Raw genomic sequence first — 18,232 nt, 5'->3', positions numbered from 1 at the left:
TACTCTTTCTATTCTATCTAACTAATTGGGGAAGAATAGGACAAAAACTTACTCTCAAGGTATGACTGGCAGCAGCCTGAAGTGGTCCAGGGTGACAGAACACTGAGATTTTGCGCAACACTCATGTTAAGACAGCCTTTAGCCACAAGACCTCAGTTGATTATGTACCAACTTCATTAAGTTGGTGGAGAGCCACTACCCCTGACTTCTACTCTAACAAGGAAAAATCAAATTAACTCTAACAAGGAAAAAATCAAATTAACTTCTTTGAATTCCCAAAATAAGGAATAAGACTAAAAATCTGGATCCAATTTATGCAATTTTGATCAGTTTTAAGAGAAAGAACTATGAGTGTATTTATCTAGAAGGGCAGCCAGATAAATTATCTTCTAATTTTGTGCCTCACCATCCCCCTCAAAAGGCATAATAAATTCACTTATTTCTTTGTAAACTCTTCAGGGATGCCCATGAAGAAGACTTTGCAAGTTCTAGGGAACAAGTATAACCTTTGTGGGAGGCTGGGGGAGAATGGGCAGACATCTATGCACAAAGGATTTACCAATTGGTGATGGTATTCTAGGACGAAGGTAGTCTGCCGAGGCTGCTCGTGTCTGAAACACCTGTGACAAGGGAGGAGAGGGTGCTCTTTGCCCCAGTAAAGATGTTGTAGGCTCCAAACTCCCCATAAGGCCACTCAGAAGATTGGAAGAAGCAGGTCTCTGAACTGGCGGACCCAGAAGTTCCTAGGGCAAAAAAAGTCATCCTTGTGAACAAACCTCATTCTTCCTCCTATTCTGAGGCTGTGAATTATGGATTAACTTTTGGAAGCCAACGATGAATCTCCCTCATGCTCCATTGAAGGACTTGGCACGTGTACATGCAACACATTTCTGTCACTGTGCAGCTAGCAACATTTGCTTTAAATTAGTGCACAAATATAGGTGTTAGATACTTCCAATTTCCATAGAAATTGCAAACCTGTAAGCTGGAAATCAAGGGCTTACTTTGTCATATTCAACCACCTCCCCACCCCACAATGAGATTAAAAGCAACACAGAACTATGTCAGGTAGCAACACTGTATCCTCGATTGCCAGGCCACATGGATCCTTCTCTAAGGCCCAAAGCTGGACCACTACACAAAACCAGTTCAAGGGACTAGTGTTCAGGACTTCTTATCTTGGTATAAGATGGTGAAGTACCTGCAGGATGTTCTTAGGGACAGGCTGGCCTGGAATCTCAGCAGGGGACATCAAATGGCTTTCAAGGTTTCGCTAAAAAAGTCAAAGGAAAACTGATTTTAACCTTCTTACACACTTAACTTACATGTTCATTGGGGACCACAAGAAAGCATTAAAAACTCCCCAGGGAGTTAGCACTTAAGCAGAATGATATCTAAGGCACAGAAAACTAACTTAGATCCACTTGCTCATTACATAGTCCCAAAGATCTGGAAAAGGAAAGAATCTTCACATGTACATGCAAAGTCCACTCAGAGACTCTCAGATGGTGTTTCCTCCCTGTGGTAACCCTAGTGCATTTCACTGTTTCTAACACTGACCAAAAGAAGGGAGAAAGAATATAGTGAAATACAGGAGTACTTTGTAAGAAGCCGTAATTTATAGATTTTAATTTTCAAGGCAACCTTTGCTACCCAGTATCTTTGAAACAAGATTTACAGATCACAGATCAGTAGTTTTAAAAAACCTAGTGAACAACATGAAAGTTTGGCTGGAATTGTTATATTTCAGAGTTTCACATTTCAGGAAATTTTATATTTATTTTTAAACGAGCTGTTTCAAAATGGCTCTCATATACAGGGCAAAATTCAGACCCTCCACTCTTTGTTCTTTCAGTGGAGCAGCAGTTATCCCACTGACATCACCACCTGCACTTCAGGACATTCTTGTGCCCATTTAGCTTTGCCTGAAGTGCTTTCTCTGGTACAGCTTCCCTCTACTAGGTGAAGCTGCAGAGGCGTGACAAGAGCCCAAAGATAGCCCAGTCTTTTATTGTTGGTTTTAGCATTGGGACTGCCTTCCCCCCGCCTCCCCACAAGTAGGCTCTGTATCTAGCGTGGAGCCCAACTCCGGGCTTGAACCCAGGACTCTGAGATCAAAAGTCAGATGCTCAAACAACTGAGCCATCCAGGTATCCCATCTCGAGAGTCACTTAATTCCATCTAACAAAAATGGGCAACTTTACACTACACGTGTGGCTTACTATATTTGGAAGACAGAGCCTCTATATTCAGTTTGAAATGGAGTTTAGATTGAAGCTAAAAGATGGCGGCAGATCAGTAGTAGTATACATCACACATACAGCCATAGTAATTGAAGCCTTGATTTTGGAATAGACCATAACCTGACAACATGCAAATTAAGCAATATTTTGGGATAATACCTGGTGTGCTTATTACATTACTTTCCTTGTTGCTTTCTTTCCTAGGTTAGTGTTACTTTTTGTGTAGCAACTTGAGTTATATTATCCATCCCTTTACACAGGTGTTTGAAGCTCCCTCCCTTGTCCAGATACATTTCCGAGCACCGAAACCTCAACATCAAACCAGTTACCTTCATACAACACAGGGTCAACTACATCAATATCAAGCCCTAGCCTCATATCTGAAACAAAATGTTTAAAACATCAGGTAAACTACTGAATCCCCCTGCTCCCACTTTTTAACTCATTCACACTGAAAGAAGCTACTTACAAGACTGGGTGCTTATACATAGCTTGGGTCCAATCACCAAGACCCAAATGAACAGGAAGAAAGGACAGTTTGCAATCTTTTAATCTAGTCCTCATTCGAAAAGATGTATATCTAATAATTCATTGTATGGAAATAACTCTTAAGTAATTTATTATGACAGTGGTTTAAGAGAAACATTCCCCTATAATTGGCATGGTGTGGTCAGATTCAAAGAAATAAGTCTGTCTGAGATGCCTCCTTTCAGAGATAGAGTCAGTTCTGGCGATAAGACGAGGAATAACGGCACCTCTGTTGGAATCTACTCCCAGCTTCTGGTCAGATAAAAAAACACCAGTTTCCTTCCCTTGGTACAAGGCACAGTGAATCATGAAAAACTACTGATATCATGACCAACTTGTAGTTCCTAGAAAGATGATGTCAGGAGAAAACAAGAGGCAAATACAATTTAAATAAATTTGCTGCAACTGAGCAACAAGAAGAGATCTATGTTTATGTTTTTATTATTCAGGTTTGTCCGGCATCCTGTATCACCTTTATTATCATGGGACAGCAATACTAACACAAAGGTCATGGCGGAGAGCCACCACTAATGTGTTACGACAAAGACCAGTATGTGCTACGCACCTGCATTTACTGACCTACAGTCACGACATGCACAACCCAAATTCGTGCCCCAAAATGTTTTTACGAGTCACAGCTTTTTCTATTTAGTAAGTTGACAGAATGCAATGGTCTTGAAAAATCCATCTTGGACATTTTACAAATGATATGTACAACAGCCAACTGCCTAATCAAGAAAGCAGGTAATTCCAGGTATACAGGGGTGATTAAAATATGTGAAAAGAAAAGACTCTCCTATAAAAACGTGGTGAGATATTTTGGCTTAAGTAGCTGAATAAACAAAAAAAGCTCTGGAGTGCATCCAAAAAATATTCTTTCCAACCCCCAACTTTCTTTTTTAGCAGTCACTTAAAGTTATATCCAAATCTTTTAATTGTTACACTGTCACCCCTAAAACATACAGATTAGCCACAAGCCTTCTTTTTCTAGTAACAAATAGCACAGTGATAATTAAAGAACACACAAAAGCATCAAGGACCAAATGACTATTAAAGAACTTCCAACTTACTCAGAATACCATTTTTTAAGTCCATTTATTATAGTGGGAAATGGAATAGAAAGGGAAAAGCAGAAAAGGCTGGGGTTTGTGCCAAATACTTACGCTGACTTTGGGCTGAGAAGGCAAAGTCCCACTTGCCTTCATGGTGCTCACTAGTTTGTTGAATGCAGTCATATCTCCATCTTTCTTGAGCTGTCGATTACTGGCTACAGCATTCAGGGTCTCCTCTAAGTGTTCTGCCATGAAGGGAGTCGAATTCTTCACTGGCTGGTCAACCTTTAAGCCTTTGAGCCCCGCTTCTACCTCTTCCACTGACAGCACAACTCCTGAATGCGCTGAAAGATTCAGAAAATCCAGATCAAGCCAAGCCAGGGTATATGTGTTGGGAATGCTCTTTGGCAACTATGATGGTCAATGTGAAAATAATTTATTTCACAGTTGAACTGAGGTCAGAAAAGGTTGACACCAAAAACAAACAAACTGAAGACTTAAAATCATGGTTGCTCAGTGGAAATAAGGCCATAATTCTGTACTTAGGAAGAGGGCATAAAACTAAGGTCTATGTTGAGGGTGCATAACCTAAGCAAGAACATGGCAGACTGAGGCAAAGGTGTGAGAGGCTGCCAACGTATCCCCAGGAGGACTACAGCATTAACTGGAGTATAATGGTCAAGCTCCAGGTGAGGAGGAGGACTTGGAGGAAAAGCCCATGAACCACCAACTAATAGCTTCTCAAGGAGGTGGTACTGTTTGATAAAAATTTTGAAATACATTAAATAAAAACCACTCGCTATTTGACTTTTGATGAAACAGCAGTATGTTAGAACCAACTGCCCTAAGACTGAAATCCACACTTTTTCAATGCATAAAGGAGACTCTAATAAACACTTACAGCTCTCCTTAAGTTTTTCTTTATTTGCAGAAAGACTGGAAAGAAGAGGTTTTAAATCCACTTTGGCTTTCTGTAGCATTTCTAAAATATCCACTTTATTTTCAGCATGGTCTTCCAGTGGGATAGGAGCAAAATAATTCCCAGAGTTCTGCCCAGGAGAGAGGATGGCTTGTTCCAGACCTAATATTGCAAGTAAATATATTCATTAATCAACTGGTCCCAATAAAGCACAGAAACAGATCTTCAACAGTTATTAAAAGGGGCACAAATTGAAGGTTTTTTTGTATTGTTTTAAGTACCCAGAGACTCTTTAACCCTACTGTACCCTAACGAAGAGAGAATGAACCATGTCAAAAAAGGCTCAAAACCACATTAAAAGTCAGAATCTGAAGCCATTTTACCTGCTAGTCTCTCCAGTTCTTCATGTGGTGTTGACCCAAGACTGCTGGATCGGCTTCCTGACCGGCTTGGGTTAGAGAACCACCTACTGAACCGACTGGCGGAGACTGACCCTTCTCCCAAAACATCTTCTATCATCTAAAAAGAAAGACAGGAGCTAAAATAATGGTTTCCAGGTGAAAAGAACAACAAGGTTCAAATTTTTTAAAAAGTTCACTTACTTTGAAACTTCCTTTGATGTTGCTGACCTGAAGGTAAACACCCTCAGAATTTATGATTTTCAACATCTTTAATTTTTCTTCCCCTCCAGAGTCATTTCTGAGTAACCCAAAGGTAGGCATTACTGACCATGTACTTTCTGATCATACAATGAAAAACCTCTGTGTCACAGAATATGTTTTGGTTTTCTATCCTTTGCCTCTGTAGAAAATTCATGATCTACTTAATAATCTCAGAGGACACAGTTTCAAAATCAAAATCAGCACCACAGTAAAGCATTCCATTGCCAAGCTGCTGGGTGGCCTTCAACTAAATATCAAGGATGGAGAGATGATGAAAGAAAGCCCTTGCTTCAAACTTCAACTTTGTTTCTTTTATGAAGATCATAAAACTCAATGGTGACAATTTCAGAAGCTAAGAAGTAGAGCTCGTAGAGATCATAATTCCAGTCAAAGTTTACAAAGTGTCAGAAAGTAAAAGATGAACTTTTAACGGATTTCTAGTATGTTTGAACTTAATAGGGAGTTTGCAGGTTTTGTTTTCTTTGAAATCCAGCTGCAGTAGTTTGTTCAGTTAACAAGAATAATTGATGTGCTACAATCAGATATAATTTCTCAACACTGTTTCGTAACAGTAATTTCCATTATCAATCCTTAAAAACTAGATGGATGCATTAAAAAAATTTTAATTCTATTCTATCCTAAATCCAGTTAAATATCCAAACTGGTCTTTATGCAGTGTTCTTTCTTATCCATATTTAGAAAAGACAAGGTAAAGCAAATGTCAATCAAAAAAATGAGGCACACCTTGAAAGGCATAAACTTTCATTTCTATACCAATGACAAAGCAAAAACAGGTTTTCCCCCAAACTAGCATGAGGATGGCAAAGCAGTGACACTGTTTTATCTAAAGACAGGAACCCACAATTTCCAGTCAAAATTCAGCGACAACAGTTTAGATTTCTTATTTTATTCTCATCTAGAAGAATTTTCTCATAATGTACCCAAGCTAAGCCATGAAATACTTCTCTTGAACACAGGAATGAGAGATTTTAATTCACGATGCTAAGTTATTATTTGTGGTACTCCTGTTTTCTGGAGTATTATTCAGTTTCAATCACTCACTTGTAGACTAGCGGACTTTAAAGTGTACGAATTTTGCCATAATTAGAATAGAAGAGAAGCATGTAAAAAGTAAGTGTTTCATTGTGGAAAATTGAGAATTGTACCTAAAATATAAGGGATAAAATATAAGGGGTATCCTTAGGAATAAATAGGAATTATTTTAAAACTAAAAGCTATAGCCATTAAAAATGTTTTAATGTTGAAAAGAATGTGAAATTTTACAAGTAGCCAAAAATCTCTTTGCATTTTAATCCTCTTATTTCCTCTGATCATAGTGAATCCGAAAATAGAAAATACACAAGAGCAACATGAAAAAGCAAAGGACATGAATATGAATATCTGGACATTTTTTAAAGCCATGACAGTAAGAAACTCATTTCCATATTTTGATCAGTGACCAACTTTGTTTCTGTTAGAGCTGTTTTATTACAGCTATAACATAAAAAGTAGAAAAAAAGTTACTCTTACACACATTTATTAGAAATGCCAATTTCAAGAAACTAAAGTATTTTAAGCCCAAAAGGAATCCTAACAGTATTTTCTAGTCAGTCATTTTTACCACACAGCAAGCAGGGATGATCTAACAGCAGTGAGATTTCCTGAACCTTGGTACAGGAAATGGAGAGGTGGTACAGGCTAACTTCTTGGTCAAGACGTCCTCTGCTACCCTCTTGTCAGCCATCAGCTGGTCAAGATTAGTCTATGGACTGTAATCTGGCATGTTTAAACTGTTACTCCTGCATTTTTAACAACATTAAAAAAAAAAAGATTTTATCTATTTATTTGACAGAGACAGGTACAGCGAGAGAGGAAACACAAGCAGGGGGAGTGGGGGAGGGAGAAGCAGGTTTCCCACAGAGCAAGGAGCCCGACATTAGGCTAGATCTTTGGGATCACGACCCAAGCTGAAGGCAGGCGTTTAACGACTAAGCCACCCAGGAACCCCTTTAAGTAACATTTTAAGGTAACTTATGACTGTTAGTCTGGCCCTTCAAACAAGGTCCTTTAGACAAATCATTTCTTAAGATCCATATTATTCTGATTGTCAAAAAGACACTGTAAAATATTTTCTCTTTATAAAAAATATTTTCTCTTTGACAATTACTAGGTTTTACTGATCAATGCTCTTCTAGTACTTTCCACTTTTATGGAAATTTCTATCATTTTGAATTTTTTCACTCCAGTATGATTTTTGGGATTTGTAACAAAGATATACATTTTCTTCTGAGTACACTTTCGATTTTAACACTAAGGTTCTTCTATGTCATGATCCTTGTTCATCACTCTAAATAGCTTACTCTTTCCACTCTGAATTTCTTTTTCTTCATTCAACATAAGTAAGCACCTATTATGTGTCATGCGCTGTAGTAAGACTTCTATCATATGTAAAATAAACTTATTTTTAATTATTTAACTGAAATTACTTGCACATGTGATCCAAATTTTCAGTTTGAGTAGATTTTTTATGACTTTCAACTTCCAATGTGTTGTAATGGCAGTAAATATAGCCTACAAATATAGGTATAATTCTGTTTTTATCTATTAATACTTAACACTGGTGGAGCTTACTGAGTGCCATGTACTATTTCATGCACTTTTTATAACATTTCTCAGTTGATACTCAAATCCTACGTAGTTCTTATTTTTCCTAATTGGCCACTTATTGAGCATAATATTAGAATTACATGGCACAATCAGGGCATTTGTTTTTAACTGATCCCAGTTTTGTTTTTAAGTAAACATATTATATATACCTTAATGAGCAGGACCTTTATGAAAAACATGGAGAATTCCTAGCCTAGTAGCAACTACTGCTCAGCTTTAGCCAAATTTTGATTGAGGGTGAGGGCCAAAAGATAAGATATCGTGAAGCTCCCACAGTGCCTTTTATGCTTCAGAGGCAGTACAGTTGTGGGGCATTAAAAACAAAGACCCTTAACTGAAACTGCTAGGAGTCAAAGTTCAGTGTCTACCACTTACTGGATGTGTGACTTTGGGCAAGTTACTTCAGCCTCTGTGCTTGTTTCCTCATCTGTAAAATGGAAATAGTAATCTAATTTACAAAGGCTTATGAGCATTAGATGACTTACTATATGTGAAGGCTAATGAATGTTACCTATAAGTCAAAGTTTAGTTTTGAACTCTTCTGTGCAAGCTCATGGGTTAAGTTTTACAGGTGTTCACATCTGGAGTTAAGAATAAGCCTACAAATTTTGACCTTTTGCGGTGAAAACTTTTTACAGTAAGATTTCCATCTAAGGGGGGAAAGAAAAAGCTACTAATGTCCCCTTAAAAGCTAAGAATTTTCCACCAAGGAAATTAAGCTCCTGTCTGAATGCCATGCTTCTGCTCAGTGAGCCGAAGGACTACTACCAACTAGCTGACTGGAAGTGAGATGTCTGACTGGAGACTTACAGCTACAACTGCTGCTAGAACTTAAGGAACAGAACCAGCCACACAGTTGCCAGCTGATTTAGAGCCACACTCCACAAGCTCCTGAAGGGCGCTCTAGACAAGTGTGCTCTTAGACCACATGGAGAGAAGTTCAGAAAGTCAAAGTAAATGTTTAGATACTTTTATAGCAATAGAGCATTGCTGTGACTTTTGTACTTTATATGAAAGCATGGTCCTCAAGGACTGGAAATACAACTTGACCCCCATCGTGGAGAACTTCAGAAGTCTGCTCTAGAACTCACCTGCAACCCTGTACCTATCAGTGCTATGCAGTGTCTGCTTGCCTATTCTGGGTGGCCATCTTCTGGGGACAGGGGCTGCACATGACAAAGGAAAAGAGCCAATGTTGTCTGTTCCGTCATGCACAGTTCTCTCCACTCATGCAATAATCAAGCAAGGAGCCACTATAGATATGAAGTAGAGTCATTAAACCACCAATTTTAAAGGACAGGTTGAATGTATTTGCTGTATTTGGTGCTATAAATGAGATGTCTAGATCATACAGACACTTTTGGGCAAATGTGGGTTTTGGTTTTAAGAGGGAGAGAGGTCGGGGAGGGACAGAGGGCGAGAGAATCTTAAGCAGGTTCCATGCCCAGCATGAAGCCCGATTCTTCACAATCCTAAAATCAATCTCACAATCCTAAGATCATGACCTGAGCCAAAATCAAGAGTCAGATGCTTAACCAATGGAGCCACCCAGGTGTTCCAAATGTTTAGGATTCTGTTTCCTCATGGAGTGCCCTGGTGGCTCCACTAGCTAAGCATCTGCCTTCAGCTCAGGTCATGATCCCAGGGTTCTGGGATGGAGGCCTGTATTGGGCTCCCTGCTCAGCGGAGAGTCTGCTTTCTCCCTTTCTCTGTCCCTCTGCCCCTCCCCCTACTTGTGCTTACTCTAGCTCTCTCTCAAACAATATATATATTTTAATACTTTATTTCTTTGAGAGAGCTAGTGAGAGATAGCATGAGCAGAAAGGAGGGGGAGAAGCAGAATCCCCACCAAGCAGGGAGCCTGATGCGGGGCTGGATCCCAGGACTCTGGGATAATGACCAGAACTGAAGACAGACACCTACCAACTGAGCCATCCAGGCACCCCTCAAATAAAATTTTTTAAAAAACTGTTTCATGGTGATTCTATACACTCTTTCAATAACCACAGAAGAAACTCATTTCTGTGTGCACAGGTCAGAGTTCTATCTTTTATCCAACTTGGAAGCTACAGTAATCCCTGAAGGACCAAAGACGATAGGAGTGAGGGCCGGTAGCAAGTGAAGATTTGGGATGTCTTACTGCTTCTACTTTGAAAGACAAGAAAGACTGGACCTCAACAGTTTAACATCAACACTGATAATATTTCAAGGTGCCTTTCACCAGGTTTTCAGAACCATCACACCACAAAGTTACCACCTAACTAGTCAACCTTATGCAAGGATACACATCAGCATGATGCTAATCACCAGTTATAAAAATCCACCTCCACAGCAAGTCTATAACAAACACTTAACTATTTAAAAATAAAAGCAGACAATGTTCTTAACATCTGAAGAATTCTTAGTCTAATGCTGCCAGCCTAGAAAAAGAGGTAACGGTACAGAATTCTCACTTGGTCATTTCCACTAGGCCTCTCAAAACAAAGCCATGAAAACTCAAATAATATTTATGAATAAAAGCCTAAATCCCCCAAACATCTAGCAAAACAATACTTTAAAGAGTATCCTAAATATTCAGGTCAAATTTAACCATACAGTTGCTCCATCTTGTTTATAAGTGTGCTGCTACACTCACCGAAGCCAAGCCTGGCACCTTATCAAGGTTAAAGAACTCATTAAAGTCAAATTCTCCTGGGGACTGCTCAGGCAAGACGGCGTCCCTTGGCACTTCCTGATCAGCAGCAGGCTCCTGTGCGAGGATGACCTCCACCTCATCCTCTTCGGCCACTCCTCCATTGCATTCGACTATGCCTGAAAGCAAAACCAGGACAAAAAAATGATCTGATCAAGTGAACCGCTCTAGGCTTAATCTGTGGCCTCAGCCATCAGCACACGTGCAAAAGAGCCACAGATAACTTTAAAGGCAAATCTCGTGTGCTGATACAGCGTTTGTAACAGTAAAACCATTCCTTTCCTATGGGAGCTAGAGAAGAAAAAAGCCTTACTCACAAGCCAGAACACCAACACAATGCAGGAAGGATGACGGTCACTCCGCCATCCATTCTTCAGGTTTTTTTTTAAAGATAGTTTTTGCAAGTCTCTTACTGCTTAAAAATGGAACCACATGAATTTGGCCCTGCCTTCATCCAGGTATCTGCACCACCACTTTAAGTCAGAGTTTGGCAATCTAAGGTGTTCCTGTGAACCTAGCGTGAGGGCAATTTTCACATGCCTACAGGTTGGTTGTATCTCATCCTTCAAGGTGAAGCTCAAATGTTACCTCTTCTGGGAAGCCTGACCTGCCTACCCATTTTTACCATGCCCAGAAACATCAATCACTGCCTTCTCTGTAACCCTTGTGTTGTCTCTCAGAGTACTTATCACACTGTCTAGTGAGATAATTGTTTAGGGAGACCGAGCTCTCTGAAGAGAGGTAATCTGCTTTCCTCAGTTCTGTCTTACTCTGTGGTGCCAAGTAAATTTAAAACTAAGTATTGTTCAGCTGTTGTTAGGATGTGAAGGCAAGGTCTAAGTGAAGCTACCAAGTGTTAAAATTTAAGGAATCTAATACCTTCGTTTTAGCTGGTATATGGGAAAAGGCAAAATCCTTAGGATAAAATGTTTTTTTTCTTTTAAGTAAGACATTCAACTTTATCCAAAGAACAGGACTCCCAAAGGCCTAGCCTGCAAAATCACCTAGTAAGAGTTGCCTACAGTTTCAAGATCTATGGCAGATAGAAGTCCTCCTGGGGTTTGGGGGAAAGAAGCCACCTCCTGGGCCCATCCTTTCTTAAAAGTCCTCAGTAGTTACTTCAGTCTCATTATTAATCAGACCAAGAGACACTAAACGCGATCAGCTGCTTTCATTCTAGTAATGCTTCAGAAGCTAGCCAGCAAAGCAGGGGACTCCAACTGAAGGATTAAGTGGTTTCCTGACCCACAGTTTCAATCCCAGCCAAGTGGCAGAAGCTTCAACCTAAGATGGCCACCAATGCTGTTCCACACCAAGCCGTGTGTATCAAGGTGGCACTGCTCCTCCATAGGGATGACTACCATAGGACTACCCCGAGCTCTCGAGGGCCTAAAGCCATCAATGAGACAGGAAGTTAGCGAGCCACCGGCAAGGCAATCAGCAGTCTCTCCAGTGGGTTGACACACACTTCCTGCCAAACAGAAGCAAATACTTTTCCTCCCAGACTGACAGTTAAACTAAAATGACTGCTTTGGTGGAGGTATTGCCCTCACTCTACAAAGAAAGGGAGCCCTAGAAAAATGACCAACTCAGCCTAATCAATGCCCAGACTAGAACACTAGAGCAGTGCTTCTCCCTGACCCATTTTACCCAGCAGAACCTGCCTGCCCGCCCCTCAGGACTGACCAGTGACATTTTGCTGCAGTTTTGGGTCCCAACTTAAGGATGAAAAGTAGAAACGAGAGTCTGTAATAGGCTCATACATTTACAAAAGAAACTTTAATACTTCTCCTACCCCTCTTATTTTGTGTCAATATGGCAGTATCTCTTAACAGATAAATAGCTTTTGCAGGCAGCAAGAGTGTCTCACGCAATTTTATGCCATTGTCAAGCTCTCTTGAAAGCAGATGGGGTCAACTGAGAGTGGGTATGAGTGGGCAGAGATGTGCACTAGCAGACAAACACAACTGGCCATTTATTATGACAGACTCAAAAGGGAAAGACTTCGGAAAGAGAACTAGGGGGATGTTTTATCACATTCAGAAGGACCAAAAACCTCATTAAAGAGAGTGCAATTTAAAATGTTTTTTTGTTTTGTTTTGTTTGAGAGAGAGCACATGTGAGCTATGCAGGGAAGGGCAGAGGAAGAAAGAGAATCTTAAGCAGGCTCCATGCCCCAGCATGGAGCCCAAAACAGGGTTCGATCTCACGACCCTGAGATCATGCCTAAGCCAAAATCAAGAGTTGGATGCTAAACTGACTGAGCCACCCAGCCATTCCTAAAATGTTCTTTTCTATCAATGGAGGGTTTTGTCCATTTCTAACTTCAACATTTTTTTCAGGTTACAGGTGTAATGCATATTCAAACTGTTCCAATTATTACCATTTACATATCACTTAGGACTGGGACCTGTTTAGAACAACTGCTCATTACACATCAGTCTTAAAATCAAACAGGCAAGGAATAGACTTGTCTTGCTCACTGCTACATTCCCAGCACTATGAGGCCTGCAGAGAACAGCTATATAAAATAATTCTGTGGAGGGACGCCTGGGAGGCTCAGCATGTTAAGCGTCGACTCTGATTTTGGCTCAGGTCACAATCTTGGGGTTGTGACACTGAGAACTGAGTCAGGCTCTGTGTTTAGCGGGAACCCTGCCTGAGTTTCTGTCTCTTACTCTGCCCCTCACCACCCTCCCCCAATTCTCTCTAAACAAACAAAAAATCATGGAAAGCTAGAGTACAGATACAAACATGGACTAAAAGGTACTCACCATCCCTCCCCTCCTTTCATTTCTGCAGCCAAGATGAAATTACAGGGTACCTGTTGATCCTAAATACAGTAGGATTTAAATACAGTAGCTAGGACGGCCTAGGGACCTTCAGCAATTAACTTTTTATTTATTTATTTTTTTAAAGATTTTACTTATTTGACAGAGGGAGATCGAGCAAGAGAGGAAGCACAAACGGGGAATGGGAGAGGGAGAGGCAGGCTTCCCACTGAGCCTGAAGCCCAACTCGGGGCTCAGTCTCACATCCCCAAGATCATGACCTGAGCCAAAGGCGGACACTTAATGACTGAGCCAGGCACCCCTGCAATTAACTATTGGGATGATGAGCTAGGACCCCTGGATTCCACTCAAGGCGCTGCCATGAAATCCATGTGACAGGGTCTTGGGTTGTTCTTTCTTTCCAGACCTGTCTCTCTTTGTATTTTTAAGGTAAGGAGGTGACACTCACGCCTTCTGGCTCATACATTTGTTGATACAAGAACAGGTAAAATTCAGATTGTACCAGTTAAGAAAAACATGTGTTTTTCACTAGAAGCCTTATCTTTATCTTATGTAAAAAAAACCACACTTGGCTGGTGCTGCTTTAGTCTGAGAATGACACAAGGGCATGTCTCAAAGGCTATTTCAGAGCAACGTCTCCCAAGTTACCCATCGATTGCCTGCGCCGCCCCAGGGAACAATGTGTAACAGCGTAAAAATAATGATAATGTCTATTGTATTTCAAAGATATTACAAAAAAAGAGCAAGTGATTTCTCCCTACTTTCCCCTAAATAAATTCCACTAGCTTATTTTCTGTTGAGATTTATCTTAGCCTCAAAATATTAAGATGCTACTGATTAAACACGTATTAAGACAGATTTCTACTTTTGTTAACAGTACCTGCCAAAAGGTGTTTTTCAATTAAGCCTTAAAGCTGAAGAGAACTAGAACTTAATCAAGAAGTGCCCACAAGAGGCTAAGCTCTAATTTCCTCTGATTTTTCACATTTGATCTTTAATGCTAAAAGTAACACTTAAAGTTATGGAGTAAGCAGTGTCTTCACCTTATAAAGAAACAGACCCACTTCAAAAGTTTTATCAAAGATTATCCCTTTGTAAACAGCAGCCTCAGTACTTAAACCCAGGCTAGGCAGCCTGGCTCTTTACCAATTCTCAGGATCATCAGCCCAGGACTGGCCATCTTGGAGCCAGGCTACTGCCCTGAAAATAACTAATGGGCCCCCAACCCTACACCAGGCAATCTCACATTAGCTCTGGCTTCTTCAGTTTAGCAAAGGAGATACCTCACCTCATCTCACAGCTGAGTCTGGGAGAAGCTAAGTCATAAACAACTCCTGTAGGAAGGTCTAACCATGGTGATGAAGGTGGACTCTGAAGCACAAAAGGACTTGTTCAACTCCCAACTTCACTACTTACTTCGTCGGTATCCACAGAGAAGTCCCTCAGCCTCCTGCTCTCCATTCACTCCTTCACTATTTCTACCATGTTTCTGATCTCTAGGGAACCCTTTTGTGTACACAGTGCTCCTACAGGGTAATGTGAGACTTCTGCTTAGCTCTGCATGCAGAACAAGTTGAGGATAGAGTATGATATACACCTAGGAATTCACACTTAGGAAGCAGTGTCAAAATCAGGCTACAACGTTAGAAACTTTCAACTGGTACATCTCATATTAGAACAGTTAGCTTCCCTCTCAAAGTCTTTGCATACCTTCCTTCATGGAGGCTGTCCGTCGCCTTGTTCTTTTTCTCCCCTTGTGATCTTCTTCTAGTATCTTATCATCAAAGCCAGTCAGCTCAATGGTCTCAGACTGACTTGTGGGTCCAGCTGAGAACCATTCTGGTTCTTCTTCTGTGTAGGAATCATTTCTTCTTCGCTCACCAAAGACACGCTTACTATCCCCAAACTCCCTCTGGAAAAATATGTAAGATAAAAAAATAAGGTTCTAGTTAAGGCATTTCTACCTCAGTTAAGGTCCTGATGAATTAAGTAGTGCTCAACACAATGAAGATATGATGCTGCAGACTTGAAGTCCCTCCCTGCCCCCAGCACACTCTCTTCTTCTCTATCTGGCTGAAGAATGGGCTGTGTTCATCCAGCACCTCAAAATAACCTGGTATAAATGAAGAGCATATCATGTTCCTAAGTACACAAAGGGCCAAAGGATCTAGAAAACAAACCCTAAATCGCTTGTCCTTATAGTCCCTCTCTCGATCTCGGTCTCTCAAGTCCCGCAGGTCCTTATCACTAAGGCGGTGATCCTTCTCAAAGGTCCGAGCAGAGATTATCCTCCCACTGCCAATCCTCCGTCCACCAAGCAGGCGAAGCCCATCACTGTCTTTTTCCAGTGGGCTTCCTGAGTGCCGGGAACTAACAGCAGCCGTCACATGGCAGCCCCCTCCAAAGCTTCGTCTCTGTGGGCTGAGAACAACATCTAAGTCATCTTCTTTCACACGCTCCCGTGGATCTGGAAAGACGCCAGAAAGAGAAAGGTAAGCAAACCAGCAGTGTGTTTTCCTTTTTCAGTGGTTATGTCCACAACTAGTGGTGGTGAGGGTATTGGAAAAAAGAGTCACAGGACGCCTGAGTGGCTCAGCTGGTTAAGTGGCTGCCTTCAGCTCAGATCATGATTTTGGGGTCCTGGGACTGAGTCCTGCATCAGTCTCCTTGCTCAACAGAGAGCCTGCTTCTCCCTCCGCCTGCTCAGTCTGCTGCTCCCCTTGCTTGTGCTCTCTCTGACAAATATATAAAATCTTTAAAAGAAAAAAAAAAAAAGGAAAGAGTCACCACTGAAACAGCTACAGAGTGTCATGAACATTACATATTTAAATAAGACTGACTCTTTTGCTCTTTCTCCTTGTAGCAATAAATGTATTTCATAATCAACGATTTTCCATGATCAGTCTCCATAACCCTTTATTATTTTTTTAAGATTTTTATTTGACAGAGAGAGAGATGACGAGAGAGGAACAGAATCGGGGGAGTGGGAGAGGGAGAAGCAGGCTTCCTGCCATGCGGGGAGGCTGATGTGGGGCTCGATCCCAGGACCCTGGGATCATGACCTGAGCTGAAAGCAGACGCCTAACTGTGCTGCAAAACAGGTTGGCAGTTTCTCAAAATGTGGAACATACATTTACTATAGGACTCAGCCATTCTACTCTTAGGTATTTACTCAAGAGAAAAGAAAGCGTATGCCTATATAGAAACTTGTACCTGAATATTCATAGTAGTTTTAGTTAATGGTCAGACTAGAAATAACCCAAATGTCCATCAACAGATAAATGGATAAACTGTGGCAAATTCATACGATGGACTACTAATAGGCAATAAAAAGGAACTATTTATAAGCCCAACATCATGACTGAATCTTAAAACTATTCTAAGTGAGAGAAGCTACCCAAAGAGTGCACACTATAGGATTCCATTTATACTGAATTCTAGAAAATGTAAACTAATCTGTAGTGACAGAAAGCAAATCAGTGCTTGGTGGGGGTTGGTGGGGGGAATGGGGGAGTATGAGGAAGGACTCAGAGGTACCAGGAACTTTTGGGGGTGATGGAAATGCTTGTTACTTTGATCATGGTAATGGGTTCACAGGTATATACACCTGCCAAAACATCAAATGGTATACTTTACGTGCAGTCTATTCTTTGTCAATTATATCTTGATAAAGAGCTGAGGAAACCAAACATGTCACCACACAAAAATTCTTCCTAGAAAAACCAGAAAACTGAAGTCCAAGTGAGAAAAAGTTCCTTTAATCTTCTCACCAGGAACAGTACCTAAAACGTATATACTTTTCCAGAATTTCCATGGGGTGTCTCCATGTCTTCTAAAAACAAGACACAGTATAGACAAGTTTCCAATTTATAGCTGAACAATTTAATACTCCTACCTATAGATGTACCAAAGTTTATGTAACCCATTTCTACCCCTGGACATTTAGGCAGCTTACTAGTTTTTGTCATTTAATACAGTTTCTGTGTAATCTTTAATGATTCTCCTAAAATAAATTTTCTGTTTGAGGGACATTACTGTACTAAGTGTACTGTAAGCAGTGTAGAGGGATCTCATATCTCAAACTAGAGTAACCCCTATTTTCTTTGCCAAGTGCCAAATTTGTTTTATGATGGGTTTTCACTTATCTCAAAAGAAGTCCCTCTTGTAACAAGTTCCTTGACTAGCTTCTCCACTGCCAGCTCTCTACTTCACTCCTCAATCTCTTATTGCATTTAAAGAGTAAAGGTATAGAAAACCAAAAGCCAAACTTTAGTCCAGTCTCAAACTATATCCAAACCCTGTATTCAGACCATAATCCACTATTAAGAATTGCCAGAACCAATTTATACCTGAGGACTAGTTTCATATAGCAGACTAAGAATAAGTGGATTTCCAGCACTGTTTTATGCTCACTAACATTCTGCCCATCACATCTCACTCAGTTATCCCGAATGATGAAGGGTAGCAGTACTTTTAATTCCAAAAGCACACAGTCTAATGCAGTCTACTTGCCACTGCTATATAGAAAAGTTGATTTTTCTCTGCTAATCAGATAAGCCCAGTTAATAAATCAGTTTCCTGAAAATGAAAATTTTCCCTGAATGCATAAAACTCTCGGCTAAGAAACCAGCGGCAAACAAATTTGCTGCTTCAAAATCGGTGCCCTGACTTCTACCC

General features: G+C 40.5%; 1 protein-coding gene across 5 annotated transcripts in view; it reads right to left on the bottom strand.

Annotated features, from left to right (window-relative positions):
- Positions 1–18,232, bottom strand: part of EIF4ENIF1 (eukaryotic translation initiation factor 4E nuclear import factor 1) — a 43,779-nt gene that overhangs the window by 9,023 nt on the left and 16,524 nt on the right. For 3 of the 5 annotated variants that reach the window (XM_044243874.1, XM_044243873.1, XM_044243875.1), the window contains exons 5-12: positions 15,736–16,022; positions 15,266–15,467; positions 10,707–10,882; positions 5,126–5,261; positions 4,725–4,904; positions 3,935–4,167; positions 1,202–1,273; positions 560–743 (exon numbers count right to left, since the gene is read on the bottom strand). In XM_044243874.1, the coding sequence (XP_044099809.1) occupies positions 560–743; positions 1,202–1,273; positions 3,935–4,167; positions 4,725–4,904; positions 5,126–5,261; positions 10,707–10,882; positions 15,266–15,467; positions 15,736–16,022 (1,470 nt within the window). The remainder of the gene's footprint in view (positions 1–559; positions 744–1,201; positions 1,274–3,934; positions 4,168–4,724; positions 4,905–5,125; positions 5,262–10,706; positions 10,883–15,265; positions 15,468–15,735; positions 16,023–18,232) is intronic. The other 2 variants (XM_044243876.1, XM_044243877.1) reach the window with 1 other exon arrangement.

The sequence above is a fragment of the Neovison vison genome, chromosome 3 (genome assembly GCF_020171115.1).
Source record: "Neovison vison isolate M4711 chromosome 3, ASM_NN_V1, whole genome shotgun sequence".
NCBI classification, from domain to species: domain Eukaryota; kingdom Metazoa; phylum Chordata; class Mammalia; order Carnivora; family Mustelidae; genus Neogale; species Neogale vison.
Note: the sequence above shows the minus strand (reverse complement) of the source record. Positions and strands in the feature narration are given on the sequence as shown.